General features: G+C 36.9%; 1 protein-coding gene across 1 annotated transcript in view; it reads left to right on the top strand.

Annotated features, from left to right (window-relative positions):
- The window catches only part of Ptprq (protein tyrosine phosphatase receptor type Q), a 178,257-nt gene that overhangs the window by 67,871 nt on the left and 93,126 nt on the right, over positions 1-17,260 (top strand). Inside the window, exons 20-25 of the mRNA XM_032890794.1 lie at positions 164-332; positions 2,470-2,763; positions 3,015-3,290; positions 3,667-3,818; positions 7,554-7,695; positions 10,098-10,367. Of these exons, the coding sequence (XP_032746685.1) occupies positions 164-332; positions 2,470-2,763; positions 3,015-3,290; positions 3,667-3,818; positions 7,554-7,695; positions 10,098-10,367 (1,303 nt within the window). The remainder of the gene's footprint in view (positions 1-163; positions 333-2,469; positions 2,764-3,014; positions 3,291-3,666; positions 3,819-7,553; positions 7,696-10,097; positions 10,368-17,260) is intronic.

The raw sequence follows: 17,260 nt of genomic DNA, 5'->3' as shown, positions 1-17,260 counted from the left end.
CCTAATTCCAGTTTGGTTTTTATGATGACATCACTTCATGTTGTCTCTTCTAAGAATGAAATTACTAAGACAGTAGCAGTTTCTGGTCAATGACTATTTTTTGCGACCTCTGTGCATACTAAAGCACCCTCTGAATTATTAAAACACTGTGTTTGCCTTGCAGAACTTTACACTTCTTCAAGTAACCAAGGAGTCTGACAATGTGACAGTGTCTGCAAGGATATACAGACTGGCAATATTCAGCTACTATACATTTTGGCTAACAGCAAGTACTTCAGTCGGAAATGGGAATAAAAGCAGTGACATAATTCATGTATACACAGACCAAGACAGTATGTAAATGAACACATCCTTATCTTTAATCAGAAAAATTAAAAATCTTATAGTTACGTCAGGAACTTTTATTTGTGTGGACAGATATTAGACACATTTACTTCTCCTAGGAGCTTAATTTTGTTTGAACTCTGACAACTACTATAGTTTATTCTACTTTTTCCCACTATACTATTATTTTCACAGAACTGACGCTGATAAATATTAACACTTTGCTAAGAATTCTTCACTACAGGGTCCTTTATAAGCGCTTTGGAGTCCAGTACTTTTTCTATGACTTCATATCAAATGTATGCTAAATCTCATTTCACCATTTCGTTCTGTTACAGCATCCTAGAGAAGTACCACATGTTCCGCCCCTCATACTTTATAGTAGCTACACATTTAAACATGTAGAGAGAAGAAAGTCATAAATTGGCCAATAATAAGCATACTTTGCTTCTCCTTGGTAAAAATAACTTTTGAATAGTGGACAGGCTCAATGCTGGCTTCCATAGTACCTACCTATTCATTAAAATCTTGTTCATTCTGTTGCTTTGAGAGATGTTCCAATCATCTGGAATGGACACGGAACAATTCTCCGACAAGCCTGATGACATGTGTCATATGTCTGCTCATTTGTTTCTGAAGTTGCTTTAAACGAATCCCCAGCATCTAATTTTCTTCTCTGATTTCAAGTACCCACAGGAATTAGGGAACGATTCTTTAATCGTCTTTGTGTCACACACACAACAAAATATCTATTTTAATTAAAAGAATTTTTTTTGTAGACAGCTTCTTCAGAATCCTGTTCATGCTGAACAGGCACAAAACCCTGATGTCTATTCAGACACTTGATGTGATTCATTTATTTGTTTTGTATTTGTTTCAGTTTCAGTTTTCAGAAAGCAATGGAAAGTGGATTAATTGCTGCTCATTTCCCGTGGCCTCTGCTTCTACTTTGTTTAATATTAAAGATTTGTTTCTTTCGTGTATGGGGGTTTTGCCTGCGTGTGTGCGAGTGTATAGTGTGTTTGGAGTTGAGAGAGGAAAAGGACACGGAACCCCCACAACTGGAGTTACAGAAGGTTGCGAGCCATCACGTGGTGTCTACGAGCGGAACCCAAGTCGTCCGGAAGAGCAGTCAGTGCTCTTTAACCACTGAGCCATCTCTCCAGCCCCTCTGCTTTCTTCTCAAAGATCTTATTGCGAAATGACTGTGACTTAACTTCTACCGTGTTAAATCTCAGTGTTTAATGTTAGAAAAAAATCATTAATTTACCAATATATACATGGAAAAACTTACTTGTTCTTGGTAAAAATAACTTGAACAGTGGATAGTTTCACCCACAGAATATACTTATCATGTGAAACTATGCAGTCGATGAATGCTTAACGAAAACTTTTAGCATAACATGGTCAATATCATTTTAGACACTCATTAATTATAGATCTCTCCCAAGACCATTACAACCCATAACAGTTTACCAATTATAATTAAAGCACCATAAGCAATAACGATTTACTTTTCATTGCATCCTTTGGGACTTTCGATTTTATATCCAGCCTAGTTTGATCTCTGAAAATTAAAATTTTATAAGTGGAATAACTTCTTAAAATACAAATGTGGGCTGTTGTTTTGTTGGCTAGAGATGTCTAATTGCTGGGAATCAGAAAATCTTAGCTTTAAATATTCTCATTACAAACACGACTTTGAGCAAGTCTCTTACATTCTCATATTTTTGGTTGTGAGCTTAGCCTTTAATGACTGAGCCATCTCTCCAGCCCTCTCACGTACTCTGAACATCATTCTCTGTATATTCAATAAGGATAAGTTTTGGAATAAGGAAAGTAAAAGCATTATTTAGATAATTACTAAACTATTGATTCTATTTAGAAATATGCATTGCATGTAAACACTTGTAATCCCCACATGGTAAGAAAGGAAAGTCAGGAGAATATGATAGTAACAGAACTCTTGTGTTAAGAATGACAGTTATTTTGAATAATTTTATATTATATGAATATGCATCTATCTTCATTTAAATAATGTACCAGTATGAGCCAGTGATGGTGTTTCAGTAATTACATTCATTTGTGAATTTTAATAACTGGGCTAACTGATGGCTTTTATGTTCTGATCGCTACCTACCTTAGTACCTGAAGGTCCTGTTGGAAACCTGACTTTTGAGTCCATTTCATCAACTGCAATTCATGTGAGCTGGGAGCCACCAACCCAACCAAATGGCCTGGTCTTCTACTATGTTTCACTGAATTTACAGCAGAGTACCCCACGGCACACGAGACCACCTCTGGTTACCTATGAAAACAGCATAGACTTTGATAATCTGGAAAAATATACTGACTATATATTTAAAATCACTCCGTCAACAGAAAAGGGATTCTCTGAGACCTATACTACCCAGCTACACATCAAAACGGAAGAAGATGGTAGGAAGGACCCCGCCATTGCTTATTATATGGATTATTATTGTACAATTGTTCTTTGTTTATATTGCTTTTAAAAATCAGTACCTATAATTATTGTCTCAAGTAATTATCTTTCCAAGAGACATAGTAAGTTCTAAGTTGCTTAAAATTAAAAGTCTACTCACAAAATTAAGTCCAATTACATTTGAAGTGTCTTCTTTACTAATGGAAATTTGTTTTTGTCTCATTAACATTCTGTTTTTCTTTTATAGTTCCAGACACTCCACCAATAATCAACACTTTTAAAAATCTTTCCTCTACCTCCATTCTCTTATCATGGGATCCCCCATTAAAGCCAAACGGTGCAATACTAAGTTACCATTTAACTTTACAAGGACCCCACGCCAACCATACTTTCGTCACTTCCAGTAACCACATAGTACTGGAAGAACTCTCGCCATTTACCTTATATAGTTTTTTTGCTGCTGCAAGAACAATGAAAGGACTCGGTCCTTCCAGTATTCTTTTCTTTTACACAGATGAGTCAGGTAAGCCAGAAAATAAGCTGTGTCCAGTGATTTCTCTATTCAGCCTGTGCTCTGTGTTTAGGAACAGCCTGAACAATGAAGACCATTAGATCTTTTCTTTGTAGCCAATTTAGAGTCAGTCATCTACTTGCTGACCATTTTCCTTCTATTTCCCCTAGTTCGAGCTTCAGAATTACCTGTTCTGTTTAAAGCTATTTGAAACAATGGGGTTGTAGATATCAGAGCAGTGTTACTTACGGTATTCGTTTCTAGAATTACAACATGTTGTTATTTTATAATTCTTTCTGAATTAGTTTCTTCAAGCAACTAGAATGAGGATAGTATTACTGTGCTACGCATTTTATGAACACGAGTTTTATAATGTGTTTCCCTGCAGCGCCTTTAGCACCTCCCCAGAATTTGACTTTAATCAACTACACTTCAGATTTTGTATGGCTGACATGGAGCCCAAGTCCTCTTCCTGGCGGTATTGTAAAAGTATATAGTTTTAAAATTCATGAGCATGAGACTGATACTGTATTTTATAAGGTAGGTTGATTATAACAGCATATATTTATTTCAGACATTTGGAAACTGAATTAAAAATGTTTCAAGCTGCGGGAAAATATGAGCTACTGATTTAATCAAGGGGAGCATTTAGAGAAAAAGCTCACTGGTGGGGTATTTGCCTCTTGTGTACAAAGCTCTGGATTTGACCACAAGCGCTGCAGTAATTAATTGGACAATGATGATATTTATTTAAAAATCCCTTTTCCTGAAATATGGGATGTTCCCGGAAAATATAGGGAGGCATTTGATGTCAAAACTGAATACTTTCCAAGAACATTTTACCTATATGCACAGTTTCTACGTTTTAAGAACTAATTGTTTTGTTTAATTAATGCTAGGAAACATACAGAAATTTGTGTGGCTTATTTAAAACCTAGTACATGATATACTTCTCTGTATTGGAAAAATAAGTATCAAATGAACCTTTATAACTTTTTCATAAAAATGTTACACTGGTCTCGTGATAATTGTTCTAGATAACATGTGCTACTATACCACCTGGTATTTTATAACAAATTTTCATTCTCTGAATTTCCATGGTAATTCATTTGTAATCCTCAATATCTCTCCCTTCTTCCATTTTTTAAGGATATATAGTCAGTGATAAATATGCAAAGATTCAATAGAACAATGTATCTGAAACTTAGGCGCATATGTACTAGCATTTGATTGGCAAAGTATGTTACAATTGGTTAGTATTTATTTAAGAAAGTCGTCTTTCTTTTATGACACCAAATGAAGTCCTGGGATATTTTATTTGCAAGAAGAATGCAAAATACAGAGTAACATTAAACATCATAGACTTCACAAATTACTGTTATGGTATGTCAGTGTTCTAGAATGTGCTGCTAACAAAGTGAATAGCAGAAAATCAAAAACAACACTCATAACTCATTTATGTATTACTGTCATCAGGAACTATGTCTACCTTCCTGAATGTAATATAGTGTTTTACTATCTGAAAGGTTAAGCATTATGTAACTTCCTAAATGTGGACCGGTTCCCAGAACTGTAAAGCCTGTATTAATGACACGAGCATGTACCCCCTTATTATCTATTCAAAGTTTAAGCTGAGAGTTTCCTCATAATTTTGGATTGACTGTATGGGCTGCAGAAAATATTCACAGAAGAGAAGTAATTTTCTTGGAGTAATCTCACCCTTAAGATTACTTTGTATGTTCATTGGAGTGGACATGTATATATACTACCTAATTTTCATAGAATGATGATCTCTAGTATAAACACCTTGAACAGAACAGTAAAGCCAAGGCTGACCCCAAAGGACCTGGTTTAAATCTTTCCATGGAGATTTACAGTGATGCTTTCTGGAAGTTGCTTATCCTCTTAATATTATTTCCTTCAAATGAAGAACTAGATTAAAAATAATCCTTGTATATTAATGAAGATTATAAGGGTAAATTCATACAAAATACTTTGAACAATTCCAGGCATATAATAAGTTCATTAGCAATCACCACACAGATTACGAAAAGGACAAAAATTCCCTCTAATGTCATGGTAGCTTTGAGTACAAAAGAGCAATATATGCTGTTGCCTGAATATGATTTCAGTATCTTTAAACCTTCTTTTTTCTATTATGTATTTCTATTATGTATTAGCATGAAATCTACAATTTTATGCCAGAAAATATTAAGTAGTTTTTAGAGCAAGTGGGGATTTTATTAATTATTTTATTTATTTACATCCCAAATGTTGCTCCCTCTCTCTGTACCTCCTCTCAGAGTTCTCCACCAGCATCCACCCTCCCCTTTGCCTCTGAGAGAGTGTCCCTGCCCTCTGCCCTGGGTATTCTTGTCCACTGAGGCCAGACAAGGCAGTCCTCTGCTACATATGTGCCAGGGGGCCTTGGACCTGCCTGTGTATAGAGCAAGTGGTTCTAATCTTAAAATAATCCACTACGTTTGATTGCTTCTGTTTGTCATTATTTTGCAATCCTTTTAGATGTTAATATTTTCCTTCAAGTTCCTTTAAATCGGCTCTCATGTCGCCCCCCTCTCACAGTAGTTTGTTTACTGCTTCAGCCCTTTTCACTCTGTCTGGCTTTCCCTGATACTGTGTTTATGTTTTTATCAACTTTCATTGCTAGGACCACTTTATGTTCCTATTCATTCTTTCCTTTCTCTGTCCTCAATGGCCTGTGGCTTTGTGGAGACAGAATAGCATTAAAGCCGTCTTATTAGCATTAAAGCCATCCCAGTGCCACTGAGGCCTCATCAGCCCACACTGGGACAGTGACATCCCTTGGAAAATTGGGTCAGTCTGATGTGCTTCAAGAAGTCATTTATTCAGTAAAAAGCTTTTAAAAGACTTTCTTTTGTGTAAATGTATTCAACAGCCAATACGCTAATTTATTACATTGACTAAACCCTCAAGTCCATCCACTTATCTGCCCACTAGTTCCTCTGAATCAATATCCAAATGAATTTGAATTGTGCCTAATTTCTTATAAGAAACACATTTTGTAGTTAAAATAAAGTTTTGCTGACAGAGACCATTGTTTACTAGTTCTTGTAATCTACAGGTCATCTATCAACATGATTTGTAAATAGTAAGTGTGAAATATGAAGAGGTGGGAGAATGGGCCCCAGTAGATTTAGTGACTTCCTGGAGATTATTTTCTTTTTAAAAATAAATTTGCGTTATAATTGCAACATTTCTCCCTTCCTGTTTCTTCCTCCAAACACCCAGATATAGCCTCCTGCTCTCCTTCAAATTAATAAATTCCTTTCTCATTAATTAATATTGCATACACATGTGGTCAGTCTGTAGACATATATTCCTAAATATTTCTGCTTTCCATGGAGATGATTTTAAAAAGGAACTCTAGAGTTAATATCAATGCGGCTAACATAGGACTTTGGATGGCTCAATGGCACAGCTAGTAAAAGTTCTTGCTGCCAAGCCTGACCACATGAGTCCAATTCCCAAAACCACTTCTTGAGAGGACAAGGTTGACTCTCACGAGGCGACCTTTGACCTCCATATAACAGCATGGCTGTTGTAGTCTCCACAAGAGTGCCTTAGCTTGACCCTTAACTTTCATTAAGAGACATTTTCATGTAAAATTTACTACAATTGGTGGGAAATTTGTCTAAAAGCATATTCTTTTTTTGGTCAACTATCATCCCTTGCCATTTTTCCCCCCTCGTTTACCTAAATATTTTGTCAGAATAGAAATTTAGGAGCTGCTTGACATCTCCAACTTAAGTTCTGTGGAACAGATGCTGTGCTGTGTCTGTGGCTTTCTTCCCCCTGGCTATAACACCATAGCCAATAGATAAATAAACATATATGGATAAATTGGTAGACATTAGGAAATATCAGAATGTGGATTTGAAAACCTGAATGCTACTGACTGGCTATAACTTCTATTTAAATTTGAAATTTTAACTTAGTAAGATGGAAGGAAGTTAATAAGTATGTGATTCTAAAAAAAAATAATAAAATAAAACTTCAAAAACAAAAAGGGTGAGGTTTTTCAAGACCGAAATGATACCAAGTTCCTCCTGGTATCATAAGCCCATCATATCCCCAAGTAGAAAATGCTAATAATTATTTTAATTGTTCGTAGTCATCAACTCCTAGGCTAAATGTAAAAGAAATGTATGCAGGATATTCAAACATATCTGTTGATTATTGAAAAAAAGTATTTGAGGATGTCTTGTGGCTAAGGATTTTTTTTTTCTTTTTCAGAATATTTCAGGTCTTCAGACTGATGCCAAACTTGAGGGACTGGAGCCTGTTAGCACCTACTCAGTCAGTGTGTCTGCGTTTACCAAAGTTGGAAATGGCAATCAGTATAGTAGTGTGGTGGAATTTACAACCCAGGAGTCTGGTTAGTCACAATTTCTGCCTCTTCGATGGCTACTGTCATATTTACGACTCTCACTGTCCCTTTCTGTTTGATAAAGTGCTCTTAGCATTCTGCTCAAAGGGAAATTGAATTCCGATGCTGAATGTTTGGCTGGGGTCTATCTGAGATAATATATCTGCATCAATACACATATATTTATGGATAGCATTTCCTTTGGAACTGAGAAAGACAAAATAAAAGACTAGTATTTTAAGGAACTGACAAGGTAGGACTTCATTTTGTGGGGCCACGAAGAGAAGGAAATGACCGATCAGTCATTTAATGCGAGCGTTTAAATTTTCATGAATTGTGACAATGATTTTTTTCTTTTTTAATTCAGGAGGTGAGCTGGAAGATTTGAGAGGCAGGAGGAGTCAGTGTTGCCTCTTGTACTTCAAAGAATCCCCTTGTAACATGAAGTACTCATAAGGCCCATAGCTAGTTGCGTTTGCACACAATTGTATGGGCCACACCTAGACTTTGTGTAGGCCAGGAATAGTTCTCATTTATGAATTACTTAATGGAGGGTTAAATGTGCCCCTTTCATTTTACTAACTAGGTCATATATTTAAAGATACCACCTCTCCCTTTTTTCTCTTCTTAACAATGATTTCTGAATGGCTGAAAAATCCCTTTTCTTGTCAGTTCAGAGCAGCTCTGAATATACTCTTATTAATGAAAACCCACACTGAGATGGGATGCTAATGATGCTAAGTCAGTAATTTTCCCATGAACTTACAGACACTTGAGCTTGTCTTTCTCAGCATGCCCACAGACGTGTCAAATCCCGTGTATTACAGGGGATAAGGTTCAAGCTGTGCAATCAGTGTCTGAATTAGAATCTGAGCTCCATGGCTTGGAGGTTGTGTAACCTTGACGAGGACTCAGAACTCCTTTGAGCTTTCCTCCTTCAGCCGTAAAGGAACACATACTAGCTGCATCCGTTGTAGGAATGGTCCAAAATATTCGAAAGGATCCATTAGATTTTACTTATTAGAGAGTTTTCACCTGCTGTAAATTCAGTCTAAATATTATCATAAATATCCCCTTATTTGCATGAAGGAGCCATGATCCAGGCAGAGTAGGAAGAATGCGCCTTCAAAACTTATTGAACAACCCAACTGGAACGCCATCTTTGTTGATAGTAGGAGCTGGTGGTAGTGACTAGAGGGAGTATGCATCATCTTGAAGGAAAATACCTGAAGATTTTGAACCTATAAAATATTTAATACTATTCACACAAAATTAATAAAAGTTGAGGATTATGATATATAAACTACTGCATAAATTAATATTTCTAGCAGTAACATAAAGATGTCACAAAGCATAATGCTTGGGTTAGAAAAGTAATAGAAAATTTTCATTTTCATATATTAGTTGTTTATTATTTGTCTGGGGGATTCACAGAGTCAGTTAAGTAGACATTTCCCAAACCTTTAATTTGCATATGCCAGGCACATATTAGAGCTGTCTTCCTGTGATTGATATATTCCTTCAACAGAAGAAAGATTTAAAAGAGAGAGATACACTTCGGTTCAGAGAATGATTGTTGATAAGCTACAGGTTCTCGAGCCTCTTTAAAATCACATTTGTAGGATAGGAGTCTCCCTTTGTTCTACTGGGAACGGTCTGTAATCTGTGAATTAACCAGATGGTGATTTTTTTCCCACCATCCTCATTTTACCATAACAATTGAGTATTACTATTAATACTAAAACTAAGGGACATTATTGGATATTGCCTTGGAAAGTAGCCAGTGTCTCTGACAAATAATCATGTTCATGGACTGCATACTACTACTCTTCATTCATGTCACCTACATACAATGGACCCCAGAGGATCAAAGTTATTTTCAAGTAGATTGAGAGAAGTGTGAGTAGAAAAACCTGAGAACCTTTAAACAGTCCTTCCAACTACTTCTAAAACAGTCCATGATCTTTCAAAGAACTCCAATAAAACATTTCTGCTTTGCTTCCTAACACTGTTGGGCTTGGAATAGCGATAGTCGACCATTTTATGTTGAATAATGTTCAGTCACAAGTATTGAGAAGGTTCCACAGTCATAATTAAGAAAAGTGACATTTGTGACTGTCTAGATGTGAGGCCAATGCATTTCTGAGATTAAGATAATGTGTTGGCTGCTTGGACCTAGGAAAGCATTCCATTCGATGCTCAACGTTGTAAACACTAGCGATATAGTAGAGAACGTGGTCCGTCAGTCATTTATGTTGAAAACTCGTTACACATATATTGGAAAACTTGACATTTTAAATGTGTAGTTTTTCTTTGTTTGTAAGAATCTCATCTTATCTATTGCCTGCATAGTTGAATAATTTACTATGTGTGTATCAATTTTAACTTTGAGCAAATGTTTTCCTCTTAAGTTCCAGAGGCTGTACGGAATATAGAATGTGTGGCACGTGACTGGCAGTCAGTATCGGTGAGGTGGGACCCACCGAGAAAAGCAAATGGAATAATTATTCACTATATCATAACGGTTGGAGGGAATTCTACCAAAGTCTCCCCCAGAGACCCCACATACACGTTCACAAAACTTCTTGCCAATACGTCATACGTCTTTGAAGTAAGAGCGTCAACGTCAGCCGGTGAAGGCAATGAAAGCAGGTGTGACATCAGCACACTCCCGGAGTCAGGTAACTGGCGTGGAGCATTTAACTAACCTGAAACAGGTCACTGGTGTGAAATAACCGACCAAGCTGTAGTAGGTAATTAATACCATATGAAAAGACCGGCTAACCACAAATAATTCGCAGACTGGAAGTAGATGACTAACCGGTAAGCAGGTAATTAGTGTGGAGTGATAAATTGCATGGAATAGCTAACCCGTGGCAGTATGAGGCATTACTTTACTAGTTTTAAACAAGCAACTTATATTAAAAGGGTAGCTAACCTGAATTATCTAGGATGAAACAGGTAAGTAGTGTAAATGGGTAACTAGCCTGAACAGTTCACTGATAGGAAACTGGAAACTTCAAACAAGAGCTAGCCTGTTAGATCTAACAGGAAATAGTATGAAACTGGTCACTAATTTGAAACATTTATCTATTCCTCAATAATACCAGACATTTGCCGACAGTATTTACAGGACAATTATTTCTAGGCATATAGACATATATGGTAGATATTGCCTATCAATGTTTATGTGTGTTTTTGTGTCTGGGGATGTGTGTGTGAGTTCATACACTTAAACACAGACTTGTGTGTGCCTATGGACGCCTGAAGGTGATATCGAGAACCTTGCTTAATCCTTGTACACTTTCTGTATTGGGTCAGGATCTCTCGATTGAACACAGATCTTTAGTATGGCCACTGTAATTAACCAGAATGCTCTAGGGATCCCATGTCTCCTCCTCCTTCCAAACTATAGAATTACAGTTAGGCCACCATACCCAAGCAGCATTTAAGTAGGTTTTATGTAAACTTGGATCCTCTAACTTGAACGACAAGTGTGGTTCATACTCAGCCACTTTCCTAGCAATTTTTATAAAGATATAAAAGCATATTTATGTGATGATATAGAAGTATTGATAAAAAAAGATACAGCCTATGTTTTCTTAGCTTACCCTTGTGATCTCTCAGTGCCAACTGAGTACACATTTAACCTTCTTCACCTGGATGGGAGGTTGAAAGAAGAAAACAGACAATTGTACAAATATAAAACCCAGTAACATATTGAGTGTGTTTTATCATTACTTAAATGAAGGGATTATGGGAGACATCAAGAAGAACATATCTTCTTGATAACTTTTTTCTTGACATTGGCGATGCGTCTGTGGACTCATGAGGCTTGCAGTATCAGGGATAAGTGCAGCCTTTCGTTTCCTAAACCCTCAGATCTATCTTTCAGATTATCTGAGTAAAAGAAAACTGTCACTCCACTCTAGTCTACAAGAATAAACTGTCACAGTTTCTCAGCAGTGCTTCTTCATGTTGTACAATTTGTCTTTCTACCTTTTCCCATATTCTGCCTGTTACATGAATAAAAAGCTGGACTCATTCTTTGTAACAGTTCTCTGGTTGTCAGCCCTAATGAGAGCTGTGGTGTATCTTCATAACCATTACCACATCACATGCACTTTATCATGGAAACTCCTGATGAGCCCCAACCCCAGTGAACAGCACATCAGCTAGTTCAACTCCACATTCCTAACCCTTGAGGATACAAGCCTCAGAACCCTGAAAGGCCCTCTCTCCTTTCTGGTGTCAGTAACTACTCAATTTCAACTCACCCTCCAAGCCCTCAATATCCTTCCTTTGCAGGTTAGAATGGCTGTATTGCAATAGCATCTCTCGCTTTTGAGGTTCCACACCACGTCTTTGTGATCTTTCTCTTAGGAAAATCATTAACTCTGAAAAGATCCTACTCTTTACTCAAATTTCTAGCTGCTGAACACTGTTGGGAAAATAGCTGTGCATTTACCTTCTACGATAGGCACAGCTGCTTTGCCACCTTTGATACATCTTGGGTTGAAACTTTACCAGTTTTCCTATGGTGAAAAATATTTACTTATAGGAGATAAACTACTGAGGATTGCTGAAAGCCAAGAGCCTATCATACAATGATAGCACTCGGGTTCTAAAAAGGGAGGGAGGGAGGGAGGGAGGGAGAGAGAGGGGGGAGAGAGAGAGAGAGAGAGAGAGAGAGAGAGAGAGAGAGAGAGAGAGAGAGAGAGAGAGAGAGAGAGCTGGCTTTACTGCTTCCTAGAATGCCTGTGTAGAACTTTTGTCACCACAGTTGTCCAGCCTGCTTCTCACTTTCATCTTCCCAGTCATGGACTTCAGCTGCATTGGCTCTAGATCTATACAGTTTAGAAATCCTCTGTTCTGCCAGTTTATGTCTGTCCTACAAAAAACACTTCACTATTTGAAACATAGAGGTGATACTAAAAGGCAAAGTGTGTGTGTGTGTGTGTGTGTGTGTTTGTGCATGCGTGCGTGCTTGCACACGTGTGCAAATATCTTACACACCAGAAACTTTATTCCAGAACTTATCAGCAGTTAGAATTTTCTTTCTCTAGTTCTATGTTCTACCTACCTTCAGCATCTCTTCCTATGTAGTCAATGTGACTAATAAAACTTTCTTTATTTAATACAATAGACTTCATCTAGTCATTTTAGGAATTATTGGCTAAGCACCTACTACAGATTGGTTAAGTTCCGATCAAATGTAGGATTTTTTTTTTTCGGAGCTGGGGACCGAACCCAGGGCCTTGAGCTTGCTAGGCAAGAGCTCTACCACTGAGCCAAATCCCCAATCCCCAAATGTAGGTCTTTTAGTAAAGCTTTCAATGACATCCCACACGTTGGTGCTCCAGACTCCTGGACTGTAGTCCAATCTTCTATCCAGACTACAAGTTCTGAGGTATCTGACTCCATACACCTAAGCACACCACAGGCATTCCCACCACTTTAAATATGTTGAAGTACTGGACTAAAGTAGACAGGTATGTCTGAGGACAGACGAACAGCTTTGTACATGTCCAATAGCAGGTGACACAAAATTTCTCAGTGGGAGGAAAGCAGATTATTGCTAGAAAAAATATTTCCATGTTCACATAAATGGTCTCTTGTTTTACATTACATATAGTTGTGTTCTGAATTAAAACCACTCAAGAAAACAAAACAGATACTCAGTTGATAAAGCAGAGATACAGCCAAAACTCACTGTCCATTAGATAGACTGCTATCTTTCTTCCTAGTAAGATCTTTGTCACAATTACATATTCAAGACTTTGACTAAGATCTCTTAATTCTGCTTTGGAAGTCCACCTAGAAGGGTAGTAAATAAAGACACAGTTGGTCATCGACATCTTGGTTGGCTTCTTGTGCTCTCATTACGAGACTTTGCTCTTCCGATCCATGTCAGAATGAATAACCATGAAACCTTGCTCCGTATTTCCAGAGTCAGAATTTTTAAATTAGCACCCTGTTTATTCGTTTTAATGCATAACATTTTTAACCGTATACGTAATTCTACTCTTTGCTCTTTACTTACACGATGACATTTTGGTTTCGTTTACTAAAACTTTTGGCTGAAGGAATTGGACATTCAGGCACTTCCATGTTTGTGGAAGAAACAAATGATTCGCATTGTTCTGGTAGCTTTTCCTCCACTGCTCTATATTATTCCCACATACCCATCAGGCAAACATAGAACTGTTCTATCCCAGTCAAATGTAAAATTTCTTGTAATTAAGAAGAGCCATTCAGATGAAATATTAATTTCTGCTTCAAAAGTATTTTTCATCTTTGAAATCAGATGTTGAATCTAGTATATAATTATATTTATGATTACAGTCCTCGTTAGGTATCTAATTTTTATCAGGATCCACACGAACTGCTTGTTGATGAGATGTTTGTAACTGCTGGGAACTCATTGTTCAGACGGAAGCCGTTTTATAGCTGTTGCAAGCTTTTAATTTATGTTGGGAAATTAGTCACAGTGTACAGTTAGCTCTGAGTCCCAGACTCTGCTGTTATTCCTGACAAAAGAAGAAATCAAATTTGGCTCACTCTTTTACTGCTTGGTGTTTGACCCTGACGTGCATTCTTTCCAGGGATCTCTCTCTCTCTTTTCCTCCCTTCCTTCCTACTTCCTTCCCTCCCTCCCTCTTTTTTATCCTCCCTTCCTTCCTCCCTCCTTCTACCCACTCCCTGTGTGTACATAGAACACATGTATGAGTGTAAGTGAGCATGTCAGGGTGAGCAGACAATCTCAGGTGTCACTCAGCAGGTGAGTCCACTTTGTCTTATGAGGCAGGGCTACTTACTAGCACGGAGCTTCCCCAGTAAGCCAGATTGGCTCTCTACTGTGTCCATCCTCCTGTCTCCACCCCTCAGCACTATGATTACAACAGCACCCTGCTTTGACAAAGCAGGTTTTTATTGAGGTTTTAAAGTAACCTACAAAGTATTCAATATCATTAAGGCGTTTCAAAAAAAATGTCTTTTAGACTCCTGTAATGTCTTTTACCTTAATCCTTCCTTCCCCACTGTAACCCCCCCCCAGTCTATACTCTTTGATGCTCTCTCTCCCCATCTGTCTTTGTGTCAAATCTCTCTTCTTACAGTTTGTTGTTGTTAGCAGTGAGAAAACTAGGGAAGTACAAATCTGCCACCTTCCAAGTCCATCCAAGGGTGCCTTTTGAAACTCATTTGTGTTGGTCTCTATACGCATTCCAGTAGACAGGACTTGATGGATATAAGGTGCTGTATGAGGGCCTTTAAAGAAGAATAAAAAGCAAATATATTTATTGTGCTTTAGATTTTTTAATTATAAAATGTTTGACCTTCAGTGGATTTAGAAAATAAGTTCAGCAATTTTGCTTCTTAAGCAGGAGGAAGGAAGCCAAAGAAATAGGGCTCACTGGGCACTGGTCTAGAACAGCCCTCTTGCCTTGTGAGCATCCCTGACTTAGAAATTTAGAACATTACCTGTATTTACTGGAATTGCTCTCCCCCACAATTTCACAAGGTAAAATAGAAGACTGGTTCTGTCATGAGAATTATCTCATTAAAAATCTTCCTTAGCAGTTATACAGATGAGGATAAGCACAATTTTGTTCAAATATGGTTAGAAATTGTAGGAAAACAATTTGTGCTTGATCTATAAAACAGAAAGCACTACAACCCAATATAAGGATAGCTATAAAAACACTATGGCATTCTGGGATCAGTTCCAAAGGGGCAATACTTGATGGCTTCAAATAGTCTTAGGTATCAAGTTCTAAATCTAAAAGTTCTTTTAAACACAATTTTTAAAAAGTGATTTTGGGTTGCTATGTATAATTCCCCTCAACCTCCTTGTTACTCAAAGATCTTTCATTAAGTGAACTCCAGGCAGCCATTCTTGGCTTCGTCCAAGCTCCAGCTAAAGCCAGCTGTTCTTTGGGCCATGTTTTAAGACTTATTTAGGAACTGGGGCATATCTTATTACTTTATTTTCCATTCCTGCTCTATGTAGCTGATACTCTTCTGACCAGCCTTGGCACGTCAACCTCCTCCCTCATTTTCTTCTCTGGTTCTTTTTTACTTCCAGTTTTAAGTAAGCTATGTGTGTGCATAAAATTTGTTATTTTGTTTTGTCTTTCTAGTAAATATAGTACTTGAAGCTTCAAGAATCAATCTATTGTTTTTATGAGATTATGGGTTGTACAAATGACATTTAACAGTGGTATAAATATTACTCAAGTATTCAAAAAATGGATTGAGCACAGGCATGTTTCAAAAGGAATGTGTTAATTTGGAATTAAGTTAAAATCAATGCGATATAAATGATTTGACCATATAAGCCATACAAACATTAGTGATCACAGCTTATTAAATTCCAAATACTAATGTTCCTTAGCTTACAGTAATGTAAATTTGAGGAAGAATCTTACTTTTTAGTGTATGACAATACATATTATCAACAATAAGATTCTTTTGGAATTGAAGTTGAATAAAAGCTTTTATTTATTAGTTTATTAGTATATTAGGATTATAATTTAATTTCACCATGTTTACTACAACATCGAGTAAAGCTTTTATTGAATCTGTAATTACAGACCTTATTATGAAGAGTCACTACCTTGCAGTATTAGAGAGGTACTAAAAAATCTACATGGTGTAATTAAATCTATACCATTTAAGGGATGCGTTAAAACTAGTGGTTAGTTTTGTGGTTTGTTACTAATTATATTAATTCCATTGTACATGTTTTTCTTCCTAATTTTCATTATAACTTTGCTTGATTGTGTCTCTGAAGCAGAGTTGCTATAATCCTGGATGGTCTGGAACTTGCTACTTGGAACACGCTGTGCTCAAACTTATAACCATCCTCCTGCCTCTGCTTTCAGAAGGCTGTGATCACAGGCATGAACCAGCAAGCCTGCCTTCATTTCCAAACTATCTGTATGCAAGTCCATTAGTGATATTTTTTATATAGGGGTTTAATGTTATTAAGGTATAAACTCCAAATTTAATATGAAGTTTACCTTTAGGATGTTATGCTGTTGCCAATTAAATGCACCAGCCATGATCCCTAAGTGCTGTCTTGCATTCAATCGCCCTTTATGTACTTCACTTGCAAATTAAACATAAATAACGGTGGCCCAAGTTGTCCATGATATACTTAAGGTCTTCTCAGGTTTCCTTTGATGTGGACATATTAGATTTATCTTAAAGCTCATGTTGTTTTTTTTCCTCTTAAAGTCTATATTTATAAAATATCCAGAGGCATCAACATCTATTATTTTTGGTGACTGTCAAATGTACAAATTAAACATACTTAGAATATTTTTACTGAACTTTTAAAGAAAAACCTTTTTTCAGTTTTATAGTACTTTATGGTTTACATGCAGTTTACATATAGTTAAATCCACAAAGTTTAGTTGCAAAAGTTCGGTGAGTTTGAAAGTTTCAAATACCCACCCACTTTACTACTTCCAGTCAACATGTAGACTGTCCTTCCATCAGAATTCCTCCTACTCCTCAAGGCAGCCCTATCCTCATGCCCATCTGAATAGACTAACTCTACTTGTTCTTA

Source organism: Rattus rattus, chromosome 1, assembly GCF_011064425.1.
Source record: "Rattus rattus isolate New Zealand chromosome 1, Rrattus_CSIRO_v1, whole genome shotgun sequence".
Taxonomy (NCBI): Eukaryota; Metazoa; Chordata; class Mammalia; order Rodentia; family Muridae; genus Rattus; species Rattus rattus.
The sequence above is the reverse complement of the archived record's forward strand: the minus strand, read 5'-3'. Positions and strand labels throughout refer to the sequence as shown.